Here is a 20,508-nt window from a genome sequence, read left to right on the forward strand (position 1 = left end):
TTAATCTTGCTCGTTTCGTTTCTCAAAATTCTACTTCCTTGTGTTTTTGTGATAAGCGATTTTGCATTATTCATTCTCTTTGTCAGTTGCAAGTACTTTTTGTTCATTTCTTATGATCCTGGCTCTTTGTGACCAGCGATCTTTGTACTGTCGGTTTTGCATGTTTATAAAATACAACTTTTAATATTATCATTGTCTATGTTTATGGGATCCCGTTCTTTCCGGAGAAATATGGAACGTGGATGGGTGCTTAAGACTTTTTCCAGAGATCCGACTTTGATAGTCTGTCTTAAATATGTGCCGTTTGGTGAAGCATATTTTTCTGAAATGTAACAGGAGCCACTCTGGTGTGATTTTTGGTGGATGGGTGGGGGTGGGGGGTAGTGTTCGAGACCCTAGCACACCGACATTTTCATCGGTTCTCACATGATTGCAAAAACTAGTGAGTTTTTGGCAGGGCTGGACGATAATGGGAAAACATATTTATCACGATTATTTGATTGAGTTTGAAATTAGGATGATTAAAACGGTTATACGTTGATTTGAAAACTGAGCATTTATTCTACCATTAAAACTCAACTACCGTATTTTTTGGATTATACGTCACGCCGGATTATAAATCGCACGAGCCAAAAAATGCATAATTAAGAAGGAAAAAACATATAAGTCGCACTGGAGTATAAGTCGCATTTTTGGGGGAAATTTATTTGATAAAATCCATCACCAAAAACATACATGTCATCTTGAAAGGCAATTTAAAATAAAAATAAAACTAGAGAACAAGAGGCTGAATAAGTGTACGATATGCTAACGTTACATGATGCTTAAACAACGAACTGTGAATGTGCCTGGTATGTTCACGTAACATATTAAGAGTTATTTAAACAACTCTCGCACAAAGAACATGCTAACAAATTTACCAAACTATCAGCGTCACTCCAAATCACGAAATCCAATGAAATCTTCATGCTCGGTGTCACTTTTAAACAACTCCGCCAACTCCGGAGGTAGAAGATGCAGCGCTTCCTCTTCTACGTCACTTACGTCAGAGTCATCGTCAATTGTTTTTCTCGGCTACCGCCAACGTGTATTGTATCAACACAGGCCGAGAGCACCCTCTTGCGGTGTAATGTGAAAATAACATGTGATGTGTACAATGTGTGAACCATTTCACACATAAGTCGCTCCAGAGTATAAATCGCACCCCCGGACAAACTATGAAAAAAACTGTGACTTATACACGACAAACAAACACGACACGTTTTCAGTGCATTGAGCAAATTAAAAATCATAAATTTTGAGAGGTCGCGTATGAAGCCAGACATGATGACTAAGATAGTGTTTCTCAAAGAATCTGCGCAGTTGTACTGTTGTGTTCAAACTACGAATGCAAGCATGCAGTTGTTTATAGGGTATTTGGGCTCCCCCATGCATTTCATCCATCCATCCATTTTCCGAACCGCCATGCATTTCATGTGTCCCCCTAAAAACTGAGGTCTGGTGTCAATATAGTGAAGGAATGTGCATCTTTTGTTGTTCTACTTCTTCCTTTCATAACTTTGCTGCTGTGAATCGGGAATTTCTCCATTGCGAGACTAATAAAGGTTTTCTTATCTTATCTTATCTTATCTTATCTCTGGAATGCAGTTTTATAATACATGCAGTTAAGAATGTTAATATTGTAACTTTAAACATTGCCTGTACTGTTAAAGTCACATCTTAATTCAGTGTCCTTGCTTGTCCTTTAAGAAAAGCAGTTCCACTTTATTATTTAATATATAAAATCAGAATAAAAACGAACACATATGTTCCACTTTGCTGATTTATTGCAGAAATGATTTTTAAAACATTCTGTTGACCATTTGTAGCATCTCAAATAAATAAAGTAATCTGAATTATTTAAGAAGACTACATTTTCTTTCTTTACGCCGTTACTGCTTTTTCCCTCTCTCAAATACATCCCATATAAGGCCCTCCAGTTGATTCATTCTGTGGAGAGAGCAAGAGAGAGGGAAAAAAGATGAACAACCATACAAAATAAACCATAAAATGTATCATCAAATTGAAACGCAACAAACCTCGAACAATGAGTTTCGTGGAACATTCTGCCTTGCCAAATGAGTTGATTGCAACGACTTTGTATTCTCCGCTGTCCTTTGGCCGCACTCTGAGAATATACATGCAGCAGACGCCGAAGGAGTTGGTGATGTAGTAGTTGCTGTCCGAGTTGATACACTGGTTATTGAGGAACCAGGACACGGTGGGTGTTGGGAACCCTCGCACGGCACACGTCATGTAGACCTGGTAACCTTTTGGTGGCGCATGAAGCTTCAGAGGGACCAAGATGGATGGGGGCCTCTCAAAGCTGATATGCGTCGAGTTGATTCCATTGTGCATGATTGGAACTTGACGGAGAATAAAATGAACAATGAATGCCAAAAATATTTTGTTTGCCTTGTATTTATGTTTTCAACATGATGATTCTTAGCGCCTTTCAAATTCAACCCTTCGATATGAATTTCTACAGTATTAAGATTCTTGGGAAGAGCAGTTGATAGTAGCAAACCTCTGTTGCTATTCATTCCCCATGTTGGTGACTGCGATGGCTCCGACAACCCCATATCGTTCTTGGCGAAGATCCGGAAATGATATTCAAGACCTGGTAGAATGTTGCTAACTGTGTGCGTATTTGTGAATAGGCGGTCTGCAACAGTTTTCCACACCCTGGTGTTGGAGTCGCGTTGAGCCACCGTGTAGTAAAGTCTGTCATCAAGCTCCTGGTCTGGCGATGGAGCCCATGTTATCACCACTTTGCCGTGGACAGTTTGCTCCAGTTCCACTGGCCCTGGACTCTTCGGTTCATCTGGTTGCAAAACGGAAAACTGTTATCATCATTCTCATACTTATACTATTTCTGTGAATGTGACTTTAAAATAAAGTTGCAAAAGTGGAATTTGTTCTCTGCATTAGCCGAACCTTGAGCAGCAGTGCATTTTAGTGTCCAGGAGGCAAATCTAGTTTTGGGTAAATAACTTGGTCAGGGGAACAGGCCAGAAATTCACCTTGCAAAACATGCACTCCAAGCTGGAATTGAACCAGCAACCCTCTTGGTGTGAAGCAGCAGTGCTAGCTGCTCCGATGGGCCAATCCATATTGTGTAAATGGAAGTAATGTAAGTAAAAAGGTAAGTAAATGTAAGTGGAAATTACTGATGCAGGTAGGTCTTCAAAGGTGTTGGACTTTATAACTCTGAGGCAACAATTCGACGAGGTTTTACAGAAATGTCCAGCCTCACTAGTTGCTCTTAATTTGACACTTTAAATAAAGAGAGCCTTTCTTTTTACCTGTGACTCTAACCTCAACATCAAAGGAAGCCTGCCCGACTGAGTTTTTGGCAATGATAGTGTAGATGGCAGAGTCAGAGCGCTTCGATGAAGGAATAACAAGCTGGGACATTCCTTCAGAATTGATGATTTTTATCCATGGGGGTAACGCTTCGTCATCCTTGAACCATGTGATCTCCGGTGGGGGTTCAGCCTGGATACATTAGATATCACTATCAGATCAAGTGTCTTTGAAGATTCTCATACTGACAGCGTGTGTGTTCATACCTACCTCATAAAGAAGGTTTACACGTACTGAATTTCCTGCTCTGACAACAATGAAGTCCTCTGGGTCTTTGAAGTAAGGCCTCACTGGGATGGCAAGACAAAAACATCATCACTGCCCCAAATTAACACTGATTATATTTACAGAAGTAGAGATAAACAACTTACTGTTGGGATTCTTTGCACACACTATTGCAGACGGGGGGCTTGGGTCCCCGGCTCCAGACTCATTAATTGCAAGAACCCTGAACTCGTACTCTGCTCCCTCAGTGACGTCTTTAACCGCATAATTGACGTCTGCAGTGAAGATAAAAACAATGCGGCTCTCATAACTGACTGCTATTAAACGCGCCATACAGGATGCTTGCATGTCCGTGACTAACCTTCAATCGGTTCATTCACCGCGTTCAAGGAAATCCACTGATTTGTGTCTTTCCTCCGTTTCTCTATTTGATAACCGATGACGGGCACTCCCCTGTCGTCTTCGGGCGGGGTCCATGTCAGTGTGATACAGGTCTTTGAGGCACTGACCACTTGGGGGGCACCGGGTGGTCCAGAAAGTACTGAAGAAAGAGGCAAGTTAACATTAATAACATTGTTACAGGGAGTAATTGGATATCTTCTACACATTGGCTGCAGGAGATTTCAAAAAATAATATTCAGGGAGCCTAACGGGATTGCTTAATGAGACTTCTTTCAACGGTTACTCACTCATGACGCCAGCCATTATGCTATCAGCAGTTTCCAGGGAGTCGCCAAGGCCTTCTGAGTTCTCTGCATAGATTCGATAGCTGTACTTCTTCCCGTGGGTCACATTCCTGTCCCTAAAGCTTGTCTTGTCACCGGGGATGTGGCCAAGTTTGGTCCACAGACTGTGGCCCGCCTGTTGGCGCTCGATGACGTAGTTGGTGACGGGGCATCCGCCGTCATCTTTTGGAGGTTTCCATTTAATCACAATGAGAGATGAGGTAGTGTCAAGTGTCTCCACCGGACCCTCCGGCGGACCTGGGCGATCTGTGCAGAAGAATATATTTGTTTTACATTTGAAATAGTGCTTGAAAAAAATGCGATGGGTTTCATCTTTTCTCAATTCATTGCTTTTCCTCATTGAGCTTGGCACACACTGCGCAATTCTTAGAAGTGCTCATTTTAACCCTGGAGAACCCAAGAACCCTTTTCTTCTTTGGAAAATGATGAGTTTTACATTAAATGACTGCTATATGTTCACTGAACACCAACATATATGTTTTTTAGGATTTTTAGGAAATTTGACCCCTTGGGATTTAAGGGTAGCATTTGACTAGCAAAATTTATAGGGGCCAAATTAGACCCCGTGGGTTCTCCAGGGTTAAATTTTATCTTAAACTGGATGAGTTAATCGCCTTGTGACAGAAATTCAAAAAAGTGAAGACGTTAGGTATTTACGGAGTCACCCTAGAACAATCGAGAGACATGACTTGAATGCTCTCACTGTATGTTTGAGTTCTTCCTGTTCCAATAGTAAATGTCGGGAGTGCGCTTTCAAACTCTTGCAAATTGTCAAATTGGATCATAACAAAACAAGGTGTTCCTCATAACAGTGTCCTGTAAATATCTGCGACATCCGAAATTCACCAGCTTGGAATATGGCTAGAATGGGTCTCAATTCGCCCAGGGTTTGCCCAGCATGAGTTTGAATGATGACTTGTCTTACCGAGAACAAAAAGCTGAGAGGTTGCCTCTGCGGTCCCGAATGGATTTTTAAGTTGAATTTTAATTTCCCCCGTGTCTGCCCGCAGGCAGTCCCTGAAGAGCAGCCGGCTGTGATTGGGCTCCCTCACAACCTTGACTCCTCCTCCATCTTTGACATTGATGCCATTCCTAGACCAGTTGACAATCAAAGCCTCCTGAGGGGCAAAGGGCATTTTGAAAGTGGCGTTCTGGCCCACGCTCACTGTCAACGGCTTGCAAAACTTGTGAAGGTCGTCCGGGTCTAATTCCGGTATGCCTACAATGCACAAAGTGTAATTAAGTATCATGCATGGGAATGAGCGTTTCAAGTCAATTTTACCTCCGACGATGACCTTTCCTTGCGTACTCTGATCCCCTGATACAAAGCGGTACAGGCCAGAATCGTCATTTTGGCAGTTTTTACAAGTCAGCATGTGAGAGGTGGAGTCTTTCATTATGCTGATTCCAGCACCAGCGCTTATCTAGGAAATCATCGGCAAAAGGAAAGTCAATTTGCGTTACGCTGCTATCCAAAATATAAACAGTAAGACAATAACCAGTCATATTGCTCAATGTGTCTCGATCCTTGTCAGTTTCACGGCTCGCTGTCGTGCAGACCTGGCCAATCCATCGCTTCCAAGACGCATATCTGGTCATTTACCCGGTTTCAGGAGTCTCTTCAAGCCCTTTTCACACTGAGTTTAGCAGGGTGCAGTGCACCATAGTCAACCTGATTCTTTGTGTATGTGGTGGGGAGGGGCAGGCACCGCAACGGAATGGAGTGCTGTTGAGTGTCGCTGCATGGCTGGAGGAAGTCTGCTGTCAGCAAGTGTCCTCTCATTAAACATTATTCTATAAATCGGTGTCACCGTGACATCAAAAAGCATTCCGGAGAGGAACTGAAGGAGTGATTTCCTGCTATTTGGTGGACCTATTTACAGATAACGATGTGAGGACAGTAGAGGAAGTTTTGATACATGCAGCGCATTTATCAACTTTGAAAGACACATCGATCTCACGTGCATGCGCTTTGACGCAAATGACGGGGAGAAAAACATTGAGCAGTGTTGGCCTATCCAGTTTGCTCTTAAAATGGGAGGAGTAAAATGCACATCAAAACAAAAAATATGAAGATGAGAACAGGACATTTTACCACAGTTTTTGTTTGACATCATGGCACGCCAATTCTTCCTTATATGTTGAGGCATCATTGAAACTTTTCAAGGCTTCAAATCTTCAGTGACACTTTTGTTCACTTGATGTAAACGTCAAACATGAATTTCCAAAAGGAACCGAACTTCACAAGCACAAGGTCAGGCAGCAAAGTTGACTGAGTTGTTTCCAAAATTTATGAAGCACTCGTATGAACTTCTTTGGAACAGTGTACAACTAAAAAGGAGTTTGTCAAAGAGAGCTAGGGAGTTGGGGGACAAGATGGAAGCAGTTTCTGTGTGCCCACGTGTACGGTGTGAATCTCTGCACTAACACAGTAAAAATCGTGGCTCTTTGCCTCTGACTGGTTGGCCATCCCTACTGAACCGTATTTCTTAAAGTCCTGACTCGAACTCTGGTTTATATTCACCAACGAAAGGTGTGAAAACTCTGTGACCTAAGTGTTTATTCTTTCATCACGCTCTCTCAAAAAGCAATGTAAAAAGCATTTACTGGCTCTCCATTTTTGAACCAGGTCCCGTCGCAGTCCATGTTCATGATGACTTTTAGTTCAGCCGACTTCCCACGTAGACAATAAATATCGGAAAGTCCACAAGTAATCACAGGATCTGAGAAAAGCAACAGAGTGATAGTTTAGTGTCTTTTTTTTCGGTTAGTCTTAAAAAATTACAACACCCCAAGGGTCAATGATAAGACCATGAATCCTGTAAAATCAATGATTTTCGCCAGAGCAAAGAACAATGAAAAACATGTAATTCACGCTGTACTTCATTAATCATGTGTCTGAATGTTTGTTTTTGGTACTGTAATGTTTTACCTGGCACAGACAATGCTAGTGCACCCATGTTGTCAAATGATTCTTATAATTAATTCTGAATAAACGTCATCTTTTTTTTTTCAAATAAACTTTCTTTTTATATTCAATTTTCTTCCTAGCCCGGCAACTGCTTTATCAGGGGGCATAGCTGCTGATTTCTCATTTCCTGTTAAACATTTACGTTTACAGGATTTTGCTGTGTCAACAATTTATCAATGCAGGTATACTGAACATTGATGAACAGCAAAAAAAATAATAATAATAAAGCAACTGTAGCAAAAGCTAAATACTGTTTATTGCTCTCTCAAAAACTTTCACTTAAAACCGCATGTGTATCCATTTGTTTTTCTTACCGCTGTTCACTGCCTTTCCAGCTGATGTAGCTGGGGCCATGTCTGCTGGTTTATGACTTCCTGTCAAACATAGTTGTTAGTAGTTGCTGTTTCAACAATTTATCAATGCAGGCATACTGACAATTGATGAACAGCATCAGTCAATTCAACAGCTAAAAACCATCTGTCGACGTCGCCACAGCTATTTATGTTGTCCTTACCGCCACTTCCCACCTGCTTGACAACCGGTTTAGCTGGGGCCACGTCTGCCGGTTTATCACCTTCTGTTAAACATCAGCGTTAGTAGCTGCTGTCTCAATAACAACATTGTGGGCATAATGTCAGTTGATGAACAGCAGTTGAAACTAAGCAAACAGCAACAAACAAAACAATGCAGCAAAAGTGCATTGGACTGTGAGTTGTAATTATGAAACTTAAGTGTTTTACCTGTGGAATATTTTATGTATTTATTTTTTTAAACGGTACCTGTTAATGTATATGTACATTTTGATTATGACGGTGATGTAATTTCTGAATTTATCCTCTAGGTCAGGGGTTTCAAACACATTTTTATCGCGGGCAACATTATATTTACTGTTGCCCTTGGAGGGCTGGTGTGACTGCAAAACCATACCGAGAGGTCAAGTATAAGGGTTTATTCAACTATTGTTTAAGTTACTGTAATGAGGGGTTCGGTAACAATAAAATGCATACAATATCAATCTCATTTATTACATATGAGAATTTGAAACTTTGGTGCAGAGCATCATCAAAGTTGACATTTTTGGTTTGCACTAATGGGCCACATAAAATGATGTGGCGGGCCAGATCTGGCCCCCGGGCCTTGACTTTGATGTGGGTGCTCTAGGTCGAGCAACCGCGCTCCAATTGCGCTTCGACCCAGTTGTTATTTGACTACTTAGATAAAAACAGATATGCTGTACAGTGTTTTGCATAAATGTGAAAGCATACACATTCACGCAGTTAATCATTTTAGTCTTGTTAGATATTGACTTTTGCTTGGAATTCATATCTATCTCTCTCTCTGTCTCTCTCTCTCTCTCTCTCTCTGTCTCTCACTCTCTCCCCCCCCCCCCCCTCTCTCTCTCTCTCTCTTGAGAGAGATTTATATAAAAGATAGATAGATATATTCTAAATCTAATCGTGACATCTTAACATCTTCATGACATCTCGCATGGATTTCTGTAATGCGCTTTATTTTGGAGTCGACCAGCTCCCCAAAATGCTGCTGCTCGCCTCCTAACTGGAGCTCATAGGAGAAAGCACATCACTCCAATTCTGGCCTCCCTTCACTGGCTCCCTGTACATTTTTGAGTTGATTTTCAGATAATTGTGTCTTTAAATATTTCAGTGCTCATTTTTCCAGCTCACCTCTCTGAGCTCCTCTACCTCAACCTGCTTGGTGCCTCAGGTTAGCGGACGAGGTGCTACTGGAGGTTCGGAGGACTGAACGGACCCTTCGTTAACTGTTGGGCACGCCCCTTCTCCATCTTTAAAACTCATTCTATGACACATTTTTATTCTTTGGATTTGGACTCAGCATGAGACTCATGTTTTAATATTTTAATATGCTCACTGTTTTATGCAATACATGGTTTTAACTGACTTTGTTTTGGTAAGTCAGATTTTTTTTAACTTTATGGACCTTATTTTCCACACTAAAAGGCGCACTGGATTATGAGGCGTACCTTCAATGAATGGCCTATTTTGTAATTTTTTTCATACATTGGGCGCACCACATTATAAGACGTAATCTACAATGCATCCACTAGATGGAATTACGCTCAAAGAAACGCCAACAGAACGATCAGATGTCAGTAAAACGTATTTTATAAAGCAGTGACACAGTTCACTTAACCAACAGCAAGTTATAACATTGACTTGTTAACGTTGAACTCCCTTGCCGCTGCTCTATTTCTGTGTTCAACTGCGTAATCAATCACCTTAAGTTTGAACTCTGCGTTGTCAGCATGTCTTGAGGAAGGAGCCATTTTGGGGTCGAAATATTACTGTAATGACCATACACAAGGCGCATTGCATTTTAAGACGCGCTGTGAGCTTTTAAGAAAATGGAAGGCTTTTAGGTGCGCCTTTCAGTGCGGAATATACTGTACAGCATTTTGTATGCAGCTGCGCTTGTTTTTCATGTGCTCTCCAAATACAGTTGAGTTGAGCCAAATTCAAGTCAAGTCAAGTCAAGTACAACTTTATTGTCGAATGTGCTGTATTGCCCTTAATGTTTGGTAAAGTGTTACCTTGGGCACTCTTACTTGGTTTGGGGGTTTCGGGTGGGGGTGCCACTTCTTCTGCAGCTCTGATTTGTTCTTTCATTTCCTCTTTCTGTATGGCCAACTTTTCCTGCTGCTCCTGAGCCACCTTCTGCAGGTCGATACCAGATCCGCCAGCCTTTGTTGTCTTCCTTATTGACTTCTTGCCCTGATCTGCATCTTTATCAGCTGTGAGAGAAGGGTGCGCTGAAGGGCCGCGGAGAATTTAATGATCATCGAAATGTGGATTCAGAAACCTACCTTCAACAACAAGCCAGGCACTGCATGATTTTATTCCTGCAGTGGCAGAATAAATGCCTTTGTCCACAACCATGCAGTCTTTGACAACGAGCCTATGAATGAGCTTATCCTCCGAAACCTCAATGTCATATTTATCTCCTTGTTCCAAGGGCAAATTCTTGCCGAACCACGAAATCTTGGCGAGGGGAATTGAAAGCACACACTCGAATACGGCGTCTTCTCTCTCCATCGCCTTCACTTCCTGAATTTTCACCAAGAAATCAACCATGGGAACTGAAATACAAATAAGGTAAAATCACATCAACAAAGACCGACTGCTGCATGGCTTGATATTCTGTCAGAGGAATTAAGATTTTAAAATGTACGCTCTTGGCCTATGAACATTTAGAATCATGACTAAGTGCTGTGTTGACTTACTTTTAAAATCTGTGGAAAATATGTTCACATTTTCTACATCCAACTGGTAGAATCCAACATCTTCTGGTCTAAGATCCCTCATGGTGAAAATATACTTTCGCCCCACTTTCCTCAAGCTGTGCTTCATCGTGTCTCCCAGTTCTTTTGTGTAAGGAATCATTTCACCATCCTGTGGAGGGAAGTCATAATTTAGTGCAGGAACGCTTCGAGAAAACACATTGAAGCCGAAAGTATTTGAAGCAAAATGGGGGGAAAAAAATTAGCCTGAACAGTATGATCCACATTTCATAGAATAAGGGAAGTGTATTCTTCTTTTTTTTTAATAAGGTTGAAGTTTGCGTAAACACTTTGAATGATCCAGGTTTCTCCATGACCTTTCATGGGATTGTAAATAGTGCAGCCTTGTTTTCACTTGACCTTATACAGGTATATTGAGCTGCTCTGCTCAATGAGGTCCATGTCAATCTCAAAGGATGCGGTACCGTCTGCATGCACCCGAATAGGTCTCAGGTTGGATATATTCTTGACAAACTGTGTTGAAAAAGAAAAGAGAAATGCAAATGAAATAAATTGACATAAAAATGTCTGCAGAGTTACAGTATGTGCTCTATAACCATAAAAAACCCAAACAAACAGTGTAACCTCAGCTTGTTCCTTTTCTCGCTCCTTCTTCATTTCATTAAGTTTCTTCAGCATCCAGCGGAAATCAGTCACTCCGTACTCTGCGCAGATTCTCTCATAGTCTTTCTTATCAGCGCTAAGTAGCAGCTCCCAAAGTTTTGGATCCAACTCGCCGTCTTTCTTCTCCGTTTGCTCAGATTTTCGACGCACCTTGCTAAATAGAAGAAACAGGTGTGGTTTTGTTGGGTTGGCTTTTTGAGAGAACTCGACGACGATCACAAAGACAACTTGCCTTTTTCGTAGGATTTTCTTAAAACCACCATTGATGGGTTCTGTTGCGTTTTGCTGGGCTTTATTCTTTTTGTAGCCAACTGAAAAACACAAATGCCCATGGTTTATTGTTATTATAGAAAATGTTTAAGGACTGTTTTTTTTTTAAGTTAATCAAAGTACCGGTAAAGAACAAAGAAACATTTCCCACCTTCTGGTTCATTTTTTGTAACCCTGTCAATAGAAGAGTCTTACCTTCAATAACATTCAGAACAACGGTCACCATGGCTTGTCCGAATTCATTGGTCGCAAAACATTTGTATGTGTCTGCTTGAGCCGCTGTGACATTTGGCATCTGGACGATTCAGAACATAATCTGGGTGAGTGAATTTCACATTCTTTGTGTCAATATAAAAGCACATTTTCTGAAATGCAATGGACTGAATTCATCAGTCAGAGGACGGCGCAGTGAATGACTGGTCAGCACGCCCACCTCCCATTTCGAAGGTCATGGGTTTGAATCTGGATTCCGGTATTCCTGTGTGGGGTTTGCATATTTTCCTCGTGCCTGCTGGTATTTTCCCTAGGGCAGTGGTTCTTAACCTGGGTTCGATCGAACCCTAGGGGTTCGGTGAATCGGTCTCAGGGGTTCGACAGAGCCTCTGCCATGGAGGAAAAGACACGCGACTCAATATGTCAATTAGTTATGACACGCTCACTTGGCCATCACTGGCTGCAGATGATCACATTACATTGCTTGTCCAGTCAGTGCTGCGGGAAATTTAGTTCGCTCAGTAGTCAATGTGTGACTGTCGTGATAGCACGTCATAAAATTTGAAGAACATTACTTTTGTCTTGAATTATTATTTACTTTTTTCTGTTTTTAATAAATGTGTTTTTTAAATATCTTGAATTAGTAAAAAAAAAAATATATATATATATATATATATATATATATACACACCGGTATATTTATTTTTCATTAATGAACTGTTCGGTAAATGTGCATGTTAACTGGTTGGGTTCGGTACCTCTAAGAAGGTTAAGAACCACTTTTCTCGGGATTCCGTTTTCCTCCCAGTTTCCAAAAACATGCACAGCACGTTAATGGAACACTCGAAATTGTCCATAGGTGTGAATGGTGGTTTGTCTAGATGTGCCCTGTTTTGCTTCACTTGCCTCAAACGTATGCTCATTGGAGTTGGCGTCGTATTTGCTCTGATATTTTGAAGTATCAGACACATCTCCATTGTTTCTGCTCCATGCCACAGTGGGTTTCGGATCTCCGGTGACAATGGCTTTAAAGAAAGCAAATTTCCCTGCAGAATGCAAACATGTGTGTACAACGATTATTATTAATACGATTTGCTTGGTGAAATATGAGTCGAATCATATGTTTCATGTTTATTGAGTGAGTCATTAGTGCATTACAGTTTGCTTACCTTCTTGAATAGTCAAAGCGATTGGCTTGCGAGTAAAGTCTGGATGGCTCTTCCCCTCTGGTAGCGTCTCTATGAACTGCGTAATCATCACTCCGGGAACGCGTGATTTTTTCCGGATACCCACTGAGAGACCATTGCAGAAACATGATGGTTTTATCCGCGGAAATGAAAACATTTAAAGGCTGCAATCTCCAACCAAAAATTCATTGTCACTTTTAATCACATCACCAGCATTTTTAGAGCATGCTGTGACCCATTCTAATACGTGAAGTATTAAAATGTCCAATTAAATGTAACCTAATGCATACACTGGTTGCACTACCAATATGTAGTACCAAGCCTACATATCTACATCTGAGAAGTATTATTCATCCGCTGAATAGCAATATGTCATGCCTCTGTAAATACGAGTGAGGAAAAAGTATTAAGATGGGTGATAGATAATGAGCTTTTCTGCAGTTCCCCGAAGCCTACCTTCATTCTCTGCCGCTGGCCCTGATAAGGCAGGAAAGCATACAAATAGCACATGTCAGCACGGTGGCATTGGATTAACCCATTCACCTAAGATCATGATACTGAATCACTTGACGGCAGTTGGTACAGTAATAGACGACTAAACTTAGTTGTTCCTTTCGTTTCATTAAAAAGTCCACAGTGTTGGCACGTAGTGACCTCAAGTCATTTGGATAGATAAAATAGTCAAATGTAGCTTCTTTGATGCTCTGAAATAAGAATATACTGTATACTTTAAGAGGTGTTGATGTACTTCGGACAGAATGACAACCTGCTCTGCTTACCTTGGCCAGTGGCTGTGCCATCTGTGACTTTGGATCTTTTGAACATTTTGGATCCTTGTTGGATTCTTGAGAGGAAAAAAAGAAAGTAACAATGTTAAGAACTAAATAGTCACTTGGCCCCACCTCCCCCAAAAGAACTAAACCAAGAAAGTTCAAATAAAACCCCTATGCCCACCTTCTGCACTGAAAAATGTTGGTAACACATTTTAATCACGCGCAACCGATGTACATGTCTGAATTACCGGTAAATGCATCCAATGGAACCAATGGATTTTTTTTTTCAGTGTGCAGACTGTATGTGGGGAATTTATTATCTGGAAAAAAGGGGCGGGATTAACGATGAACCCTATATCTTGATCTACACCAAAACAGAACGCGCTCTTAAAATGTTTACATACAGTATATACTAACATATACGAACAAATTACAATTAAAAACAAAACCACATGATCAAAAATAAAACTTTTATGTTGCCTTTTCATCATTCAAGATGATGGATTCATCGTAATATTAATTTCAGTCACCTTAAAATATCATGACGCGGCTTTTTTCTGTTTTGTTGTCATTGCAGTGTATTACTTTGATACTCGAGCAGACTTGGCAACCCACTCTTTTTTTTATGATCTGTCAGTCCTATTTGTAGTACAGTTCTGGAAAATAATATTTTATTACCCCAATGATTGCTTAACTTAGAAGGACAAATGTCACTTGACAAAAATAAAGTTACGGGGCATGTTTTTGTCATGGATTCAATATATCCTGGTGGGTAAGGGGGCCCATGAGGGTATTTTGCAGAGATGTCATTTGAATGAAAGTGCCTGAAATACAACTGCCACATTGCCATAAATAATGTATGTTATCGTCCAAGGAGTGAGGTACCGAGATGCCCAATTCCGACTGTATCCTGTGAGGTGCGTGTAAATCCACCGCTATTTGATTGTATTTTCACTGTTGGGTATTTTCATATGTTTTATTTTCATGTTGTGCTCCTGAAAGCCAGAGAGCCTCGAAGGCACCAAACGTTTGAGTCACAGGGTTGGATTGACCCCAATGTCCCTGCAGCTGCAAGGGCCCTTTACTGCAGCTCTGGTTTACGTTTGTGTTTTTAACTTTATTTGGCATGACATTTTTTGCATTTCTGTACCAAAGGTGAACCAAACTGTGAACTTAACACAAAGTTATGCACCAAAGTATGAAGTTTGATGTATCATCAAATCCACTTATTCTGAGCTGAGTTCAGAATCAAAATGTTAAAATACTAAACTGATTTGGAAATGTAAATCACCTGACGCAAGTTTTAGCATAGTTACATGACCCATCTTTTGTCATATGAGGTCGTCCTGTAATTCAAGGTGAATGGGCACACTTGCACGCGCTGACTCACAGTTTATCTTTAAACCCCACGCTAGCACCCTTTCGGCGTGCTATTTTAAACCTTATGACATATGACGTTCCATCATTTCAAAATATCTTTCTGACATAATTTCCTCAGCACATTTGTCAAATAACGCTAACATTCTCTCACAGATACAGTCGCTGGTGTTATCCGTTCATTCATATGACTGTAATACGAGAAGCATCCCATCGAATTAGCACTCGGACCACGCGATGGCTATGGTTGTCCGCAGTCGACATCAGAGGTGGGATTAGAAAACCGATGGTCACATGATAGGTCAAATGGCCAATAAAACAGAGATCTTTCCACCCGGGCAGCTTCCTAATGGGGTTGTAAATAATTGTCGCCTTGACCAGACGCTTGTGACATGGCAGCGTTTTTGCATGGTTAATCACGTCAGACTTAGAGGTATTGAGAGGCCTACTGTATCTCAAAGCCTGTTAAATAACATTTTTTTTGTTTGTTTGTTTTAACAACACAAAATTCACTCAAAATGGAGAAATGTAGCTACGCTTTTGTTGGGGGAAGGAATGTATTTTTACTTGTAAGGCACATTTTACCCACAGTAATTTAGATGCTCTACAAAGGGCATCAGATATATAAAGCAAACCCACAAGGGTGGGTTAAATTCAACGTGAGCTCAAATGCAAACGAGGAAGGTAGGATGAAAATGAAATTAAGATCCAAAAATAAAGATCAGTTAAGACAGTGCAGCCGGATCTTAGATTTCATTTACTCACAGGCAGCAACTAGTCAGTCTTGATCAGTCTTGATTCAAAAGAACCCAGAACGGGAGCAAATCTGCAGTTTTCTCTTGAGTTTGTTTGAAATATGTTATGCATTAAAACTGTTTATTTCGACCACAAATTATGCGGTGCTTTATACAGTAAAAGTAATTTTGAAATCAATTGCGTAACAGATGAAAATCCAGTGGAAAACCCTTCCAACTGGAGTGATACTATCCACTTTTTTGGTGAGGACCCCAACAGCAACAAATTAGGTACGCCACCAAAAAGTCTGAATCTCATGTGATTTAGCGGTAATCAAAATCTGAATCATCTTTATCTGCCTAGTATGTAGAACACACAAGGAATTTGTCTCCGGTCGGATAGGCTACACTAGTATTGCAATAACAAGCAGCTACGATAAACAAATACATTACATATAAGCATCAAAAGACTCTCCGTATTGTAAAGGTACCATGACTAAGTACAGGTTCCTTTTTTTGAACTGCAAAGAGGCATCTGGACTTGGTGTTAAAAGGTGCACTGATTGGAGTAAAGAGCATCTCAAACTTTTTTTTCGTGGTTTGACGCATCACAAACCCGAATGCATTCATGCTTTTATGTGGCCTGGCGACGCATATTGCAGTTAACGCCACCGAGGATGGCATCATAAAAGTGAAGACGTCGCTAAGGTCAAGTTCAAAATGCACGTTTTGTAGGGAGTTGCGAGGTGCAACAGCTGTGAAAGGCCAGATCGCTAATTTTGGTTTATTGCTGAAATGTGTTTTTGACATTTTATGCACCACGATTTATGCTTTACGCTCAAGGCATAATAGGAAATACAGTACTGCATCGAATTTGGATAGTGTTGCATTTTTCTCTACTCTAAAACATGACCGGAGCGTAGCAGCCAGACATGTTGTGAAGTCATTGTTAAGAATACAAAAAAACTAATTCGGACCAAATACTTTTATTACACCATTGTCCGGAATTTAAATGACTTATTTGTTCAAAATAAAGGGGTGTCCCAACATTTTTGTCATAATTCTCTCCTTTAATAACATATGGGCAAATCTTTTTAACCAGATGTGTACACATTATCCCCCCCCCCCCACTCCTGTTCTCTTCAAGCAAAATTCAATCTTTGTGAAATTGGTTGGAACATCAATATCCATTTGAAAATGCTGTTTTTTGCCGAATTTTTGTTTGTCTAGAACACCGGTGTCAAACTCAAGGCCCGGGGGCCAGATCTGGCCCACCACATCATTTTCTGTGGCCCGCGAAAACGAATCAGTGTGTCGACCCCCATGATGCTTGCTAAAATCTCTTCCAAAAATGTAAAATTCTTAGATGTACTAAATAAAAGATACTGTTGTGTAAGCTTTTTTTTTTGTGTTACCAAGGCCCTCATGTTAGGAACTTAATAGCTGAATAAAGCGTTTGTCTTTATCTGCTTCCAGTCATAACGGCCCTCCAAGGGAAACAGTAATAGAAATGTGGACTGCCACAAAAAATAAGCTTGACACCCCTGATCTAGAACATTTGCAATGGGTACAATGAGATATGTTACAAATGAATGAACATTTTGGGACACCCTCTATTGTCTTTTGAGCAAGCTGGAAATGTGATAAATCTTGTGTACTATACCTTGTAATTTGATACCAGTGAAGTTTAGCTTAAAAACTCATAGCCCTTGAGGAAATTGGCGAAATGATCAGTTGTGATGACGACCCAAAGCATTGAAGAACTCCTAATGTCTGATCGATGAACTTACCCCCGAGCTTCTGCAGTCCTCCTGAGAGCTTCCCAAGTGTGTGTCTTGCCTCCCTCCACCACAAGCTCTTAAGTCCTTGAGAGGAATGTCCAGCAAGTGACTGCAGTGAAGTGCCCACTTTGTCCGACGCGGTCGCTGCCAAGAAAGATGATCGCCTTTTTTGTTTTTGACCTAAATTGCCACCTCTGGGTAAACGGGCAGGAGGGAAGGCCTGACGGCGCGTGACGATGACCGCACTCTCCTCCCAGCAGGAGTGTGAACTTTTTAAGTAGATGCAATTGCACTTGACAGATGTCACCCAGAGAAATTGGCCTATTCCATGTTGCTACACTTTTTCAACAACCTTTGACTTGAATTTACCGTGGTTAAGTCATCTTCAAGGTACCACTCGAAGAATTTCAAATTTTACTTCATTTGTGCTGGAGATGAAACGAAAGCTTTGTATACAACCCCGATGAATGTCACAATTCAGACTTTTAACCGTAAATGTATTCGGTGAATTTGGAGTTTCATTTGCCATTTTGTGTTGTTACAACATGAAGAAACTGTATTCTAAATTTCAAAATTCATCACGATGAACATGAACTTGACTAAGGAACTTTGCACCTATTCCTTTGATTGACTGTTAACATATTTTGTAACATTTATAACTCTGTTTTTGGATAGCAACAACAAAGTGATCCAATGGGAAATTAATAGCCGAATGTTGTGCGAGCACATGATAGCTATGTTGGTGACGGTGTGACTGTCTGGTATCTACCACCTCGCTGCCTCATAAATATCCCTTGACAATGGCGTGACCCACGAGTGACATAAGAGCGGCCAATCACGAAACAGGTGTTTAGTTGGGTTGTGCTACCGTGGCGCCACAATATGAACGTAAACAGCCGAAACCGTCAGGTCAGAGTGGCATCAATTTCGGTCCACTTACTGAACTGAAATGTGATTATTGGTCGCTGTAAAAAGTATGGCAATCAAAACAGGACATTTTGATTAGTCTTGTTTTTGTCCTCTGTCATTTTGACATATTTATTGGATCATATTTACTGTTGAGAGGCTGAGTTGTCAATTAATTTGATAATCAATTATTTTAGCAGTTCTATGGCTCTGTCCCTATCCCCTGTGTAAAATGGGCTTTACTGTGCAGTATTCCATGATATGTTCACCCCTACTGCATTTTGTGAATAGTGGCAATAAGTGCGGAATGGTGGGACAATGATAAATGTGCTGTGCATCTGTTGTGTTCCCCGAGGGTATTTCCTTACATGTTCCAAGTCATCATCCAAGTCATTCATGCTCCTCATGGAGACTGTGACTGCTGGCACGCAGCCAAAACACACAGTTATCGAGGCCTTAGCAATAACACGGCTATGCCTGGCGTGAGCACGATTGTTTATTTCAAGAAGCAATTGTGATAAACGCAGATGCATGACACTGAGACATGCATGGGGATATTGCCATTCGTGCAGGTCATTTTGTTCTCGGGGCACTGAATCGATAAAAGCAAAAGAGTGATGAAACCAGACAATGTTACACAACCCAATGCAGCGTGGTCTCCAGAAACACGATTTGATGAAGGGCATCATCATTTCATAACAAAAACAATAACTTTCATTTATATGGTGCTGTTCAAGGGGCCCATGAAAGCTAAGAAATAAGAAAAACAAAACCTGACAAATATTGGGGAAAATATAAAATATCAGGAAAAATCATTCAAAATATTAGATGGAAAAAAATACGGAAATAACCCTCACCCAAATATTAGAAATCCCATTAGGGGAAAAGAGCAGGAAACAATATAAAAAAAGACAAACAGATTCAGGAAAACAAATGCACAAAGGACAAATATTGGACAAAAAGACACACACCTCACCTTAAAAATTACAGTATGACAAAAATACTAGAAAACATTTTTTGTTGTTTTGTTTACCTACCACATTTCACAAGTAAAAGGGAAATGCAAAATGAGGGAATCTCATTTAAGTCTTGCGTCGTTAACAAGGCTTTTGGCTCCCGGGGCTTCACACTTGAAGTATTGCACTTAATTTTTTTTTCCAATGTCATTTATGGCTTTTTGTGAAAGGGGTCACAAACACCTTTCTGAAAGCCTGTAAACACACCCCACAATCTAAAAGCAAAAAGTGACGGTTTGTAAAGAGTTTTATGTGAAACTTCAACCGTAAGAAAAGCAAACAGATGTCACATAATTATATTGATGTCTTGGAGAGATAGTCTTCATGCCCTACACAGTTATTGTGCAATCACTCTGCTTGACTTTTCCCTTTTGGCCAACCTGATATTGGTAAGACTCCCCCCTAGGTGGCAACACCAGCAGGTGAGGCAAGGAGTGACCAGACGTTTCTTTTAAAATGACAGATATTTATTGAACTGTGAGTTGAGTATCTGTTACCAGACAACTTTGTATCTTGAAAACAAAACAACCCTGGAAAAATGGGACGAGATACCCACAACAAATGTAGGTGCCAAAACATCAACTCATGAGGCTTTAACATCGACAAATGAGAACCGAGGTACGGGTAGGCTTGGCTCTAGTAGTTAAATACAGTGTAGTGAAATACTCTACTTACGAACATCTCTTCATATGAAATTTTCAAGTTACGAAACCCCTCAACAGGAATATATTGCCTCTTGTTATGAAAGAAATTTCAAGATACGAAAGATAAAAATACAGTCTGGACCGCTGCTCGCACCTCCGAGTTTTCTGAACGTAACATAGAGCTGCTCTGCCATTGGCTATTACCGAGCATCATCCTGGCATCCCATTGGCTAAGAGGGACTTCTACCGTATCTGTGTCTGTGTGTAGCTAGATAGTTATGTGTCTATGCAGCGTCTTCATCATTCACCCCTCAGCCATG

At 40.7% G+C, this 20,508-nt stretch overlaps 1 protein-coding gene across 1 annotated transcript; it reads right to left on the reverse strand.

The window, feature by feature from the left end:
- Positions 1-1,984: 1,984 nt before the first annotated feature.
- Positions 1,985-13,782, reverse strand: igfn1.4 (immunoglobulin like and fibronectin type III domain containing 1, tandem duplicate 4). Its single transcript, XM_086117389.1, has 21 exons — positions 13,737-13,782; positions 12,940-13,062; positions 12,677-12,816; positions 11,753-11,852; positions 11,520-11,598; positions 11,249-11,441; positions 11,024-11,137; positions 10,607-10,775; positions 10,190-10,462; positions 9,917-10,117; positions 6,984-7,099; positions 5,659-5,800; positions 5,302-5,595; positions 4,320-4,622; positions 3,992-4,171; positions 3,777-3,905; positions 3,616-3,695; positions 3,345-3,537; positions 2,567-2,863; positions 2,079-2,405; positions 1,985-1,989 (listed from the first exon to the last, which is right to left on the reverse strand). The coding sequence occupies exons 1-21, from the start codon at positions 13,780-13,782 to the stop codon at positions 1,985-1,987; spliced, it is 3,504 nt and encodes a 1,167-aa protein (XP_085973515.1).
- Positions 13,783-20,508: the final 6,726 nt, after the last annotated feature.

The sequence above is a fragment of the Hippocampus guttulatus genome, chromosome 8 (genome assembly GCF_054856545.1).
Source record: "Hippocampus guttulatus isolate MCC_2025c chromosome 8, RoL_Hgut_1.0, whole genome shotgun sequence".
In the NCBI taxonomy this organism is placed as follows: domain Eukaryota; kingdom Metazoa; phylum Chordata; class Actinopteri; order Syngnathiformes; family Syngnathidae; genus Hippocampus; species Hippocampus guttulatus.

Coding starts and splice junctions, on each gene's coding strand:
- igfn1.4 (XM_086117389.1), bottom strand. CDS start 13,782: ATGTTCAAAAGATCCAAAGTCACAGATGGCACAGCCACTGGCCAAG. Junction 5,801..6,983: donor GGTTCAAAAATGGAGAGCCA/GTAAATGCTTTT, acceptor ATGATTTCCTAG/ATAAGCGCTGGTGCTGGAAT. Junction 2,864..3,344: donor TGTTGAGGTTAGAGTCACAG/GTAAAAAGAAAG, acceptor TTTTGCAACCAG/ATGAACCGAAGAGTCCAGGG.